Source organism: Cydia pomonella, chromosome 8, assembly GCF_033807575.1.
Source record: "Cydia pomonella isolate Wapato2018A chromosome 8, ilCydPomo1, whole genome shotgun sequence".
Lineage (NCBI taxonomy): Eukaryota > Metazoa > Arthropoda > Insecta > Lepidoptera > Tortricidae > Cydia > Cydia pomonella.
The window spans coordinates 10,768,963-10,783,920 of NC_084710.1; the positions used below are offsets into that span (position 1 = coordinate 10,768,963).

Sequence of the window (14,958 nt, forward strand, 5' to 3'; positions counted from 1 at the left end):
GTACTCACTCCTCGGTGCCGGCGTCGTGCGCCCCGGGCGCGTGCTGCGACAGACACAGCAGCACCATGCGGCGCGCCGACACCTGGCCCCAGCGCGGGGAGCGCCGCGCCTGGTTCAGTAGTAACGCGAAGTTGCCGTCATGTAACTGTGACACAGGTACTCACTCCTCGGTGCCGGCGTCGTGCGCCCCGGGCGCGTGCTGCGACAGACACAGCAGCACCATGCGGCGCGCCGACACCTGGCCCCAGCGCGGGGAGCGCCGCGCCTGGTTCAGTAGTAACGCGAAGTTGCCGTCATGTAACTGTGACACAGGTACTCACTCCTCGGTGCCGGCGTCGTGCGCCCCGGGCGCGTGCTGCGACAGACACAGCAGCACCATGCGGCGCGCCGACACCTGGCCCCAGCGCGGGGAGCGCCGCGCCTGGTTCAGTAGTAACGCGACGTTGCCGTCATGTAACTGTGACACAGGTACTCACTCCTCGGTGCCGGCGTCGTGCGCCCCGGGCGCGTGCTGCGACAGACACAGCAGCACCATGCGGCGCGCCGACACCTGGCCCCAGCGCGGGGAGCGCCGCGCCTGGTTCAGTAGTAACGCGACGTTGCCGTCATGTAACTGTGACACAGGTACTCACTCCTCGGTGCCGGCGTCGTGCGCCCCGGGCGCGTGCTGCGACAGACACAGCAGCACCATGCGGCGCGCCGACACCTGGCCCCAGCGCGGGGAGCGCCGCGCCTGGTTCAGTAGTAACGCGACGTTGCCGTCATGTAACTGTGACACAGGTACTCACTCCTCGGTGCCGGCGTCGTGCGCCCCGGGCGCGTGCTGCGACAGACACAGCAGCACCATGCGGCGCGCCGACACCTGGCCCCAGCGCGGGGAGCGCCGCGCCTGGTTCAGTAGTAACGCGACGTTGCCGTCATGTAACTGTGACACAGGTACTCACTCCTCGGTGCCGGCGTCGTGCGCCCCGGGCGCGTGCTGCGACAGACACAGCAGCACCATGCGGCGCGCCGACACCTGGCCCCAGCGCGGGGAGCGCCGCGCCTGGTTCAGCTGGCGGAGCGCCGCGTTTGCCCGACCGGCGTATACGGACATAACACCGCTGCAGTACTGGTAACCTAGAAACAAAAACTATATAGTGGCTATACCTTTAAATACTTTTCAATGCGTCACAAGACGGGTTACAATAATGATTCTAGTTTGTAACCGTGCGTGATTGTACACACTAACCGCCAACCACAGTATGGAATGGTGGCGAGCCGTCCGGGTTGTAATATATTATTCCGTACCCGGGTCGTCTCCGTCTCCGAGCTCCAGCTTGGCCGCGTCAAGCGCCGGTTCCGCGTCAGCGAGCTTGCCGCGCCGCCACTGTACTTCGATGAGTTGCGCGAGTGCCTCCCAGCTCATCGGCTTCACTGAGAGGATCTGAGTCAGGTGGCGTTGGGCAGTTTCCAGGTCAACCTGGACATGAAGAGGTTTTTGAGCAAAAATTAACCCGCAGAAGGGCTATTTTATTGAAAGTTGTAGATGACACTTAATTTTTTTGAATTTTGGAATTTTTATGTTATTTCTACTCAGAATCGCGAGCTTTTTCGATCCCATTAGAAGAAGAAAAAGTGTCTCAAAATTTCCGTACATTTTTCCATCCATTGATTCCGTTACCGTCATACATAGTCTATGAAAAATGGTAACGGAATGGAAATTATTTTTGACATACCTATACCAATCAGTTACTAATATTAGCCGAATAAATGTTTAGTTTATTTAGTTAAATATGTTTTAGAACAGACAGTACAATAATGCACACGCGATTTATGTTACGAGTACTTACTTTTCTAAAAGCTAGATCGGCCATCATAACCGCAGCAGACTCGTTGTTCGGGTCAGTGTTCAAAAGAATTGCGCAGGTTTGTTCACACTTCTCTGGATTGTTCATCTAAAAACAAAGTGCGTCAATATCATTTATTTATTTAGCCTTTATTTCACAAAAGAAAACTCAACAGTACAAATAAATCGAATTTATATTTTACCCTTTATATGTTTATCATGCAATTTTTAGGGTTCCTTAGCCAAATGGCAAAAAACGGAACCCTTATAGATTCATCATGTCCGTCTGTCTGTCCGTTTATGTCACAGCCACTTTTATCCAAAACTATAAGAACTATACTGTTCAAACTTGGTAAGTAGATGTATTCTATGAACCGCATTAAGATTTTTACACAAAAATAGAAAAAATAAACAATAAATTTTGGGGGTTCCCCATACGTAACACTGAAACTCAAAAAAAATTGTTTCATCAAACCCGTAATTTTTTTGTGGGGTATCTATGGATAGGTCTTCAAAAATGATATTGAGGTTTCTAACATCATTTTTTTCTAACTGAATAGTTTGCGCGAGAGACACTTCCAAAGTGGTAAAATGTGTGTCCCCCCTCCCCCCCTGTAACTTCTAAAATAAAAGAATGATAAAGCTAAAAAAATATATGATATACATTACCATGCAAACTTCTACCGAAAATTGGTTTGAACGAGATCTAGTAAGTAGCTTTTTTTTAATACGTCATAAATGGTACGGAACCCTTCATGGGCGAGTCCGACTCGCACTTGGCCGCTTTTTATAGTAGGAATTATCCTACAGAAGCAATGAGCCTTTGTATTTTTTATGTGGTCCGTGTAAGGCATTCACTGCCTCCGTTCCGCTAGGCGTTCTTTGGTGTAAAACAACAAAATATAACTAGTGACTCTGTGAGCTGTAAACCTCGCATTAAGCTTAGAAAACGTAAAAGTGAAAAATACCCCCTTATTCATAAACGTGTACTAAAGTTACGATGCCGATAATCATCGTTTGTCCCTTTCCGACGTATTGGTATGATGGAAAGTGACAAACGATGATTAGCGGCATCGTAACTTTAGTACACCTTTATGAATAAGGGGGTTAGTTCGTGGAGACATTATCACAGGGAACTCACAATGGTCTTAAGCGCCATAGACGTTATTGGCCTCATAAGTCCTTTATGCCAAATTCCGCATTTTGAAAAATTTCCATAAACGGATAGACATAAAAATCTAATATTCATATAACCTGGTCACAGAATTTCACGTTACGACCTGTAGAGAAGAACATCCGGACATACGAAAGCAAAGTGCCCGAGTTAAAAGGGAGACTTTCGCTAACGCTTCGCTCAATTATGCACATGAGTGCGAAAGAAACAGACTACAAATGAAAAATCCTCACCACTTTCGTAGCGGCCGCTTGGATGTACCAAAACGTAAGGTTTGCGGACTAGAAAATACGCGAAGCTGTATAGGGACCGTACGCGTTGGAGGGTCTGCCATCTTGTGGCCTGAATCGGAACCATAAACATGCACATGTACACGTCACGTGTTTTCTTGTGCATAGTAGGTTCTGCCATCTTGTGGGCTACATCGGAACAAAAAAAATCACATTTACGCCTCGCGCCAAAAATCTGACGGCTCCTGTGCTGCCTCCTACAGCTCATGCACGCTCCCTATTCAGGAGCTACGGTGGATGGTTATATCTTGGACAACACCGTTACAAAATAACTTATGCGATCAGATACTGTGAATGACATTTGACATCATTAAGATTTTTAGCCCTTTTGATATTTGAAAGGCGATCTTCTACATTCTGTTCTAGACCTGTGGTACTCACATGTGCGAATAACTTGGCCAGCGCCAGCAACGTGTCAGGGTCTCTCGGGGCCTGTATAAGAGCCTCAGAGTACAGGTTGGCGGCGACCGCTGGCTCCTTCGTGGACTTGACTTTCGCCAAGCAGCAGAGGATGTGAGACAACTGCCGCCGCTCTTCCTGCAGGTCTCCTCGCGAGTCTATCTCTATCCTTTTTAATATAGCTGTCTGCAACAAAGAAAAGCATGTTATAATGTGTTATTAGTTTGCTGTTCATCTTCTTACCGTCATTTGACCGAATGGTTCTATTCTATAGGGACCGTGCGCGTTGGAGGGTCTGCCATCTTGTGGCCTGAATCGGAACTATAAACATGTACATTTACACGTCACGTGTTTTCTTGTGCATAGCAGGTTCTGCCATCTTGTGGGCTACATCGGAACAATAAACATCACATTTACGTCTCGCGCCCAAAATCTGACGGCTCCTGTGCTGCCTCCTACAGTTCATGCACGCTCCCTATAAAGAGTATAAAGATATCTTGCATACTAAGTTCCATAGTACGCAAGATATCTTTATACTCTAAAAAAACATTTAATCTTACCTGCAAGTCTCTCGCCTCTGTGAGAATCAGGTGCGTGTTTCCGGCGGTCGGATTTTTAAGCTCACGGCTCTTGGCCTGCAACAGGAGGAGATTGACTCGCCGCTTTAAAGTCGGGATGTCTTTACCCTTGTTGAACATTTCGTTCAGATCGGCGGATATGACCGAGTCCACTTTGTCATATTGTTTTAACTGAAAAGAAAACATCTTATTATGTTACAATACAAATATTCATACCTCGTAAACTTCGAGATTTCTGATTTATAAGTGCTCAATAAGATCGTGTTAAAACGTACCTTTACGAGAAGCTCAAGATACTCAAATCTGAGTGTATCATCATTAAGTAACTTAATGTTATCCTCATAATGCTGCGCGGCGGCGTCGTACCGATGCGTCTTCACCAACGCCTCGCCAAGTTTGCGGACCAAATTCACGTCCTTAGGGTTACTCTGCAGGGCCGCCTCGTATGATTCCACTGCTTGGATTGGCTCTGAAATACATACATTTATAAGCATACAAGAGGCATTTTGAAGACACTCCTCCACTTCATATTAAAAATTTCTCGTATCTGGCTTGATTCTCAAAATAAGCTCTCGCGAGAGTTAACTTGTTCCTGCCCAACAACTTTACAAATACAAACTTTATATACGCCACTGACCGTGAGCTAAATGAGATAGACAGAAAAAACAGTTTACTTGTAGAACGGTAAGTCAATAATATATTGATTGATAAAAAAATTGGACAAGTGCGAGTTGGACTCGCCCACCGAGGGTTCCGTACTTTTTAATATTTGTTGTTATAGCGGCAACAGAAATACATCATCTGTGAAAATTTCAACTGTCTAGCTATCACGGTTCATGAGATACAGCCTGGTGACAGACGGACGGACGGACGAGTATTAGTAATAGGGTCCCGTTTTACCCTTAAAAAAAAAAACTTAAAACTACAAAACAATCCCAGACCCTCAGAAGTCCCCCTGTTCAATGATTAATATGGACTTTACTACGCACTTATAAGGTCTATTTGTGACATTATCTATGAAAAGGGACCTTATTGTCGGTGGCGCTTACGCCATTATCAATGATGGTCCCATATTATAAACAACGCCGCTCTACGCAGTGCGGCGTAAGCGCCATCTACAATAAGGTCCCTTTTCATAGATAATGTCACATTTTTCAGTTCCTACAAAATTGTACTGTGTATAACACAAGCTGCAGTAAAATATCAATACTAAAGTATTTTAGAATCACTTATATAGCTTACCATGAATTGACATATAAACATCGCCCATCATAGTATGGGCATCAGCCATTGGGTGATTGCTGACTACCTCTTTAAAACAGGTAGTGAACATAGCTCTGTCTTTCTTCTCTTGGAGATATATGTGCGCCATTTTGCTGTGAGCCTGGAAGTAATATGGCTGGCCTGGTTTAATTTCGTTTAGGATGTCAATGGCCCCGTCTACGTCACCTTTCTTTAGAGCCAGGTCTGCACGAGCTATAAGGAGACGGCTTTCTTCTGAAGTGTACGAAAATTCTTGAATAGCTTCCTATAAAAGAAATACACAGTTATTATTAACGTTTTGCTGGGTTGCTGGCATACAGATTAAATTCGAAATCGTTATTGAAGTCAAATTTATTTTTTTAAATAACCAAGCCAAGGCATGACCAAACCGATTTATTGTATTTTCGACTTTTTATGGAGCCAACTTCATTTATTTATTATAATACGTTACTTGAAATATTGTACAAGCCAAAATACTAAATGGAATCGTAAAGACCGGAAATCGATATGATATGATATGATATGATAATACGGGCGATTTTCCGCAACTCGACGACTGGCGCCTAAGGCGGGCTGTATACTTATTAACTACTATTGTGGTATTTAATAAAGCAAAACTTCAAAAAATAAATTAAGTTCTCTTATTCCAAAACTTAAAAGAATATAAATATTACCTGCATAGTTTTCCCAGCTTCAGCTAACTGACCCAAAGAAGTTTGTATTTCTATAATTTGTAAATACAAAGTGGCCTTGTCAATGATGTTCAAATCGAATTCAAACTGGCGACTAATATTACTGGTTTTGCTAGTGGTTATCTGCAAACTTGTGTTGAAACTCGATAAAGCATCTTGAAGCTGGTTAGCACTTTTCAAAATCACTCCATTCAAGAAATGGTATATAGCACTATCTCGGACTTTGAAGTTGTAGCTTAAACACAACTCTAAAGCTTGAGCAGCTTTAGTAAAGGCCTGTTGTTGAATGTAAATTTGAGCCAACAGCACTTGACTGCCCGCATGTGTATTATCGAGTTCACCAACTTGCTGTGCCAACTTCTGAGCTTCATTAGAATAACCAAACATAAACTTTAACTTGGCAAGTTCGTATAAGCCAGTTATCAAGCCAGGACAAGCTTTGCAAGCTGTTTCCAGAATATTCAAGCAGTTTGAAACTAAAGGACTGCTCTCTTGTGAATACAACAAGTAACCAACAATCACAAATGGTCTCTTTGGCAAATGTTTTTTGTACTCTTTATAAATTTCAAGCAAGAAATCAGGATCAAGATCCTTTACATATGTCAGTCCAAAAGGATATTTGTTAGCTAAAGAGACTTTAGCTTCAAAAGCAGTGTTGAGCAAAGCCACAGCAGTTGATGAGTTTTTCAAATTCAACTGTGCTGACAGTAGATATAAAATAGGCACCTTTTTTAAGCCTTGCATTTCAAACAATAATTCTATTTGTTGCGAGATTTGTTCAGTAGGCCCATTTTCATACATCTGGCAAAGGGTTAATCCACATAATGCAGTAATAGAGTTACTATCGATTTTACTGGCCGCCTTGAAAAAGCTTAAGGCATCTTTATGCTTTCCTTGAAGGAGACATTGGTATCCCACCTCACTTAAATAATCCACATTGTTGGAATACATTTCTGAAGCATATTGTGCAAATCTGTATACTTGAGAGAGGACTGCACTTGATCTGCCACAGGCTCTTGAAAATATCTGAGTTGTACTGTAAAATTGAAAGCCATTATATGTCTCTTCATTCTCTAACACTCCATAAAACTTATTTAATTGATCAGCAGCTTCAATGTAGTCAGAATTTTTGCATAAAGCAATATAAATCCGGATTGTCAATGCCACAATATTATCACATTCCAAATGGAATATTCTTTCAATAGTGTCATACACAGGCTCCCATTTTTGCATTGCAAATTCGTTTTTTAACTTTTCAATCAATGGTACAACTTGTCCAGGGCTGCTGACAATCAATCTGTCCAAAGTGAGATTAGATGCCTCATGGTCTTTAGCAAAGTATTTAAATTTGGCTAAACCGAGCAAAGCCTCCACATTGCGGTCACTCTTGCTGAGAGCCAGCTCTAAGCAATCCAAAATTGCTCCTTGCATGTCACCAATATACATATACATATCATTCCAACCCTTTAAAATAATGGCATTTACATTGTTTGAGTCTTTTTTCAAACATTTGTTAATATATTCAGAGGCCTTCTCATATTTTCCGGCTAAAGAAAGAAACAAACCTGAGTAGTAGTATGATGTTGCAGTTGCTTGCTTTCTTTCCTCTTTCAGTTTGGATTCTAGACCATATAAAGCATCTCTTTCAACAGAACTAGCAAGTTTATGACCATAAATTAGAGCAATAACAACTGCCAATTGTATATCTTTGTCAGACTGTAATGGAGTCAATTCATTTATTCCTTTTTGGATCTGTCCTTCAAGTATCTGAGCTAAACCATGATAAAACGGATACTCTATTATATCAGGGAACTGGGATGATGCAAGTTTAGCAATGGTTTTAGCTTTTCCATAACATTTTTCTCTTAAATAATAATTAATATTACATCTATGCCATGCTGCCTCCATGTTTAGTGTTTTATTCTAAGTCAAGTTTAACTTTCAGACCTTTATATTTTGATGCATTCTTCTCATAATATTTGGCCAGAAAGTGACACCTGCATGTTACATCCAGTTTGTTGCTTTGAGCATGATCAAATGCATACTGAAAAAAACAATACTGTTAAAATAAATACACCTATGCTGTTTACAAAGAATTACTATTATACTTATAATGTAGAATACGTGGACTCCTATTTTTGCAGTAGTTTTTAAAGATAAACACAGCACACAAATGGTTTGAGGTAGCACAACATCATACTGTCATCACTCTAAGCTAAGATGCCTTATATGAGTTATATGTAATACTTAATATAGTATCAGCTAGAAGAAATGGTTATAAGACAATAACTAGGTACCATTTATTTCAAAAAAATATATGGAACGTCTATACGAACCTTAGCTAGCAGTTTTCCCACGCCTTTGCCTTGAAACACCGGTGGAACGTCTGTATGATCGAAAGTTATATGTTTTCCTACTAGCCGGTAGCCTAACACCGCATTTTCTGAAATTTTTAGAATATTTATTAGCGTAATTTAATGTAAAGGTGTAAAGACAGTAAACTTATTGCTTGACTTGCTACTTACCGTTCTTGAGTGTTACGGTGAACTGTTGCATAGCAACATTATTGACAACACGTAACGCCTCCGTTGAGAAAGCTCTTACTGTTGCCCGTGTTATCATTCCCGACATTTAGAAGAAATCACAAGAATATGCGCCGCAATATGGCCAACGCTTTTAGAATTGTTTATTTTATTTTCGTTTATTTATAAATTGACATTGACAATTACATTTGACATTTCACGGCGTCATAGATCTCAGAAGAAGGACAAGCAATCGTAGATCATGCGGTTTCTGCAGATCTTGCAACAACTGAATGCGTTTTAGTTGATTGCTGGCTAAGTAGGAGCAACGAATTCAATCAATCAAACAAATGCCGCAATGTATTATAAATTACATGAGATTATCGCCTATCGGTGACGGTGACGTTTGGAGAGGCCCATAGCAGAGGGCCTACCGCGAACCACGTTCGACGTGTTGCCTCCCTGTCACACTTACGTACGAATTCACAAGTGCGACAGAGTGGCAACACGTCGAACGTGGTTCGCGGTAGGTCCTCAAAGGCTATAACCGCGAAAATCGAAATTCGTCAATTGCGGGTATTTTTCTCTGTCACTCTAATTACGTCTTAATCAGAGTAAAAGAGAAAGATCCCCGCAATTTGCGATCTCGGTTTTCGCGGTAGATGGAAAAATTTAATCGCGAGCGTCGATTAAAAGTGACGATAATATGTTTTAGTCGAAGAGTTGCGATTAACATTGGTCGTGATTAAATTAATCGTCTATTAATTAACAGCGATTAACTTATTCAATCGATTAATTAGTCGCGCAGGTGCCGCAGAGAGACATACATTTTATGTAAAATTTGAGCTCCAGGGGCAGCCACTGCCTGCCTGCCCATGCGACATCTACGATAGGGATACGCGGCCGGCAACCCCGTTTCTCGCCGCGATTTGTATAGTGCTGTTCTCAAACTTGCAATAAAAAGGAAATAGGATGATGATGATGATGATGATTGTTTCATATCCTAATGTGATAGGTTATTCAGTGCGTGGGTATGGAATGGGAACAAAAATGTGATTATTTTGGCGCTACGACGCACGCCATTACGCTTTTTTTCTTTTTTCTTATTTTTTCTTTTTGTGTTGTTTTATTATCCGCCTGTTGTTACCTACTAATTTAAGTCCTGTCTTTGTAATATGAGCTTTTCTTTAGTAGTGCACAATAAAGAATTTTATTATTATTATTGTATCTCCTTGGATTTCACGGGTCTATAAATCCCGGTCATTTGATAGGCTTGCGTGGGGATATAGATCCAACACGTAGAGGCCCCTTGGAGAGCTTTAATGTCATGTAGAACGCCTGCTGGAACCCGTTCACAGGCGCAAGAATAGGCACCCATGAACCGGTCGCAGCAGGCATTGGGACTATTGTAGTAAAAGTGAACAGCTCTTAGTGCGTCTTATGCAAGTTTTCACTTCCACCCCTGGAGCATTTAGCTCTAACGACTCTCCTCTCTGGACGGCCAATGAAGGCAAGCCAGAGCTGAGAGTCCTGCGGGTCCCCTTGGGGTCCACTCCGACCGACGAAGACACGCTGAAGACGGAGACCCTGACCGACTGTCGGGAGTACTCAGGTCCGTGGGGTCGTTACTCCCCAACAGCTCGCCACAAGCTGCCCTGCGGATTTATTATTATTATTACTTTCGGATTTTTAATGGGGAACGATAATTTGATTATTCGATGCACGGTTTAGGTATAGTTCTGTGATTTATACCTGCGCTACAAGCGCAATGTACAATTTAAGTTATTTTAAATGATACCCCACTTGGCCTAGTCACTAGACGTTGAAAGTTTGCCCCCTCTTCATATTGGGCATATTCCATATTTAATAAAAAATAAAAATATACTTTCAATGTGTCTTGTCTGCGTTAGCGTTGTACATAACTATTCCAAATTTTAAATCGATAGCTATTAAGTGGTTCTCGAGATATTTAGCGATATGACGGACAGACAGACTGACGGTTCCTTTTGTACCCTTTTTTTTGGTACGGAAGCCTAAAAATGACCGATTACAAAGTTACTCGTGTATTACTATTACCTACATGCAATATTTTTTTCATGCGTACACTCCATTTTTAGGGTTCCGTAGCCAAATGGCATAAAACGGAACCCTTATAGTTTCGCCATGTCCGTCTGTCTGTCTGTCTGTCTGTCTGTCTGTCTGTCTGTCCGAGGCTTTGCTCCGTGGTCGTTAGTGCTAGAAAGCTGAAATTTGGCATGGATATATAAATTAATAAAGCCAACAATATCGTACAATAAAATCTAAAAAATTTTTTTAAGGTACCTCCCCTACACGTAAAGTGGGGGTGAATTTTTTTTTTCGCTTTAACCCTAGAGTGTGGGGTATCGTTGGCAAGGTCTTTCAAAACTAATAGGGGTTTTTAAAGAAACATTTTTTGATAAAGTGAATATATTCGGAGATAATCGCTCCGAAAGAAAAAAAAATGTGTCCCCCCATCTCTAACTTTTGAACCATAGGTCCAAAAAATATGAAAAAAATCGTGGAAGTAGAGCTTAAGAAAGACATTAAATGAAAACTATAGCGGACATGATCAGTTTAGCTGTTTTTGAGTTATCGCAAAAAGTTTTCCCTTCATAGTAAAAAGACTTACTTTAATTAGGTACTGATTATGCAAAGCCTATTTGTTTAACTCGGGTGAAAGGTATCGTTTCATCCCTTGGTTAACAATTTACTATACTTTAAGCTCCAATTTAGCTTATTGTGACGGAAGAGTAACTACGGAACCCTACACTGAGCGTGGCCCGACATGCTCTTGGCCGGTTTTATTAAATAGAAAGGTAGGTAGATATGTATTAGTGGTTAAAGTCAAGTGGAGTAAAGGGGGTATATTTTGGGACTTAGGTACTGTATTTTTTTCTAATATTTCGGCTTTTGTTCATTGATATTATTACCAAAATCGATAAACGTTGCTGCCGTAGTCGCAACCGCATTGCTGTCGCAATTCAATCCACCATTAATTTTATTCTAAATGTTTGACAGTGAAGTGACATTTGAAGAGAATGAGCAAAGGCGTTATATTTTTTTAGGGTGTGCTTTTGAGGCTTTTAGTCTTGAGTCTTGTAGCTTACTAACAGGCTAATTCGAACGTATAATGAGATCAGAACCCCTAGTGTAAATTTATTAGATAGCGTGACGTACGCGTTTGCGTTAAGTCTCAATTTGTATGAGATTTAGAAACAGCGCGCCAAGCGGGACGTTCTGGAAACTCAAAATCCCATACAAAATGAGACTTAACGCAAACGCGTACGTCACGTTTCGCTATCGAATAAATTTACACTAGGGGTACAGAATGATATCTAACGGTTGTCATTTAATTATCGTGCATTTCGCTCGTACTTGTCCGATTTCTAAGATCTTTATAGGCGTACTTGATCTTAGAAAAATGGACAGACTATACCCAATTGTCAGGAGGTTAAAGCTTAATGCTTCAATAATCTTCTAATGATCTGATTTCGATTATAATGAACCAATTGTTTATTTCAAAATTATTCATTAATTGTGTTTTGATTTTCCAAAAGCGACAAATGCTGGAAATCGACTCCGTGAAGAGATATTACTGCGGGAATAAGAAATCATATCTACGAATGAAATATATCAAAAGCACATGACAGTGTGACTTAATCGTCTTTTTATTACGATTCACTTTCGGGCGCATTACGTATCTTATTAGGATGCGCATGGTGAATGCGTAAACATACAGTTATGGTCCTTCGAGCCGGATACACAATGCTGTCTTTGTCAGGGTGCTTACGTCGGTAAGAGATGGTGAGAGGTGTTGGTTTGTCAGTATGTTGGTTCTTGGAGGCTAAGCCAGGCTGTGCGCCGGCGCAGGCAGTCGCACGCCGGGCGCAGTGCGCTCAACGCGCCTCTGCGTATCGACACGGTCGAAGCTCAATTCATGTTCCATGTGATTTGTGAAGGACGAGTGCGATATTCATTACATGTAGATATAATTCAAATCAATTGCTTTTATTGAATGACTTTAATAGGTATTTATTCACGCAATGCTTTTTTATTTTTTTCTGTTGAGGCAGCTTTTCCATCCTTCTCTATTAAATTTAGTAGAAATAAATTATTGATTTTAGTTGAAAATAGATTTCCGCTATCTGTATTTATCTTCTCTGTGAGAACGCTTTTGTTGTCAAATAAACCTGTGCACTTGAAGATCGTCTTCGGAACCAGTATATGTCATTAAACAAAATCATTAATCATCACTTGGAGTCGATAGACAAAAGCGCGCCAAAGCTTTTCAATGGCCTTCTAAATTCAATTCAATATAGTTCCATATCAATATAATCTAAATACCAACTGTTTCATTGTCACAAAATGACCTCATTAGTCATGAATGAGTGTTACTATTTATATATTGTCATATACATATCTAAAGTCGATTATTTATTTATGCAGTTGGCTTGCTGCATACTCAGACCATAATGCTACCTTTTAATTTAGAATGTAAGTAATACATTGAATCATAGGTTCATTCAGTCATTTTTCATGGCAAAAAAGTTTTGGTCATTGTAAAAAAAAACCGGATTTTTTTCTTTTGTCACAGGGTAATTTTAAACCAGTGTACCAAATAAACAAATAGTGAAGTGATGTGACTAGTTCGGTGTCGGTGTTTGTGAGGGCAAGTGGGCATATGGGGCAATGCGTGTCCCGGAGTCATCCGGGCCCTTACTCGTTTTCACGACACTATGACGCCGAGAGCCTCGCGAGCAGCATCAGCGGGTACCGGCATGCTTGGAAGGTGTGTTTCTCATTTTATTCCGGTATTTGGTGGTTGGTGTTGTTGGCCGAAGCAGAGGCAGACCAAAAAAGAGATGTTGAGACGACCTGGGGGCCTAGAGAAGATTACAATCATTCGTGCTACGATAACGAAACGCTGTCTCTCCATCGCACTAATATGGAAGAGTGATAAAGAAACAGCATTTCGTTTTTGTAGCGCAAACGATTCTCATCTTGATTAAGCTACTTGAACTCATTTTGTAGCGACTGGCGGTACAAAATTCATACAAAAAAAAGCGTAACGAGTGGCGGAAGAAAGACGAGACCTTTGCCCACCGTGGGACACATGTAGGCTATTGAATAATATTTACTGTTGTGTAAGCTTTTGCCCTCCGGTTAATATGTTGAACTCCGATGGCACTATCCGGTTACTATCCGGCAAGGCATGGTTCTTCAGATTTATTAAGCAGCCTTTACATTAAGTATCAATGACTGATAAAACCTGATTTCCGTTGTGTTGCCTTTTTTACAGTATTTGAATGATTCATTCTACATCGCTTGAAAAAACTGGATAGCTTACTAAACCTGCTCTGGCTTGCTCATCAGACGCCTACGATTATGCTTGAAGCCATCACGACTGTCGATCCATTAAAGCATGGAACCGTTGGGTACCTGGTGTAATCAGTTAATTAACAATTAAATGACAAAGAGTTCTTAATGTTAAATGTTGCTCCGATGACACTAATAAAATAACTTGCAGACATGTGGTTACTTTATTAAGACTTTACTATGATGCATGTATGTATATATTTTATTGGACGTAGAAAAATAAAAACACAGTTACAGAGTAAATTAAATAAAACAAAGGCGAACTAATCCTTGTATGGGATCTCTTCCAGTTAACCTTCGAGGAAATGAGTAAAACAGAAGTAACGGTGAATGAATCACTTAAATTAATGAAATGCAAGTTTTGAATACACATTACTACAAATATACATAAATTATAACAATAAAATAATGCTTACATATATAAATATAACAAATAAAAATAAATAAATAATCAATATATAATATAAACATATATATATGAATTCGGACCAGAAAAATAAAGAAATTTAAGAAGTAGAATTACTCAATGGAACTAGTAAGTCGTTACCAAAGTATCGGAAAGCCACAATTTTTTAAGCCTCTCCTTGAGTGATGCTACATTGGGATTGCCTCACGGACACCAGAATCTCGTTCCATAACATAACGGCGTGAACAGTAAAGGATTTTATGTATATGCCCATCTTATTGGAAGGAATTGCGAGTGAAGAATTGGCGATGTCGTTGAGGTATGAAAAATGACAATGAAAAATTAAAAATGTCAAACAATGCGACCCCTTATATGTAACTTCCGGTCCGTCCGTCTAATGAGTCATCTG

The 14,958-nt window shown here is 41.0% G+C and overlaps 2 protein-coding genes across 9 annotated transcripts in view; one reads left to right on the forward strand and one right to left on the reverse strand.

The window, feature by feature from the left end:
• Positions 1-918: 918 nt before the first annotated feature.
• On the reverse strand, positions 919-8,992 carry LOC133520553 (tetratricopeptide repeat protein 21B-like). The gene is made up of 10 exons (XM_061855046.1): positions 8,750-8,992; positions 8,561-8,667; positions 6,207-8,268; positions 5,512-5,797; positions 4,545-4,738; positions 4,252-4,440; positions 3,674-3,877; positions 1,833-1,937; positions 1,291-1,462; positions 919-1,119 (listed from the first exon to the last, which is right to left on the reverse strand). Exons 3-10 carry the CDS (start codon positions 8,130-8,132, stop codon positions 941-943), a joined length of 3,255 nt encoding a protein of 1,084 aa, XP_061711030.1. The 5' UTR covers positions 8,133-8,268; positions 8,561-8,667; positions 8,750-8,992; the 3' UTR covers positions 919-940.
• Positions 8,993-12,633: 3,641 nt separating this feature from the next.
• Positions 12,634-14,958, forward strand: part of LOC133520552 (uncharacterized) — a 139,983-nt gene continuing 137,658 nt past the window's right edge. For 5 of the 8 annotated variants that reach the window (XM_061855036.1, XM_061855040.1, XM_061855039.1 and 2 more), the window contains exons 1-2: positions 12,638-12,795; positions 13,362-13,556. In XM_061855036.1, coding sequence (XP_061711020.1) covers positions 13,449-13,556 — 108 coding nt within the window. In that variant the 5' untranslated portion in view covers positions 12,638-12,795; positions 13,362-13,448. Of the gene's footprint in view, positions 12,796-13,361; positions 13,557-14,958 lie in introns of all 8 variants that reach the window. The other 3 variants (XM_061855038.1, XM_061855044.1, XM_061855042.1) reach the window with 3 other exon arrangements.

What these genes read in the sequence shown, in the direction of transcription:
- LOC133520553 (XM_061855046.1), bottom strand. Translation starts at nt 8,132, where the DNA reads ATGGAGGCAGCATGGCATAGATGTAATATTAATTATTATTTAAGAGAA. An exon ending in CCGATCTAGCTTTTAGAAAA is followed by an intron (nt 1,463 to 1,832) that starts GTAAGTACTCGT and finishes CTTCATGTCCAG; the next exon opens with GTTGACCTGGAAACTGCCCA. An exon ending in CGGAGACGGAGACGACCCGG is followed by an intron (nt 1,120 to 1,290) that starts GTACGGAATAAT and finishes TTTTGTTTCTAG; the next exon opens with GTTACCAGTACTGCAGCGGT.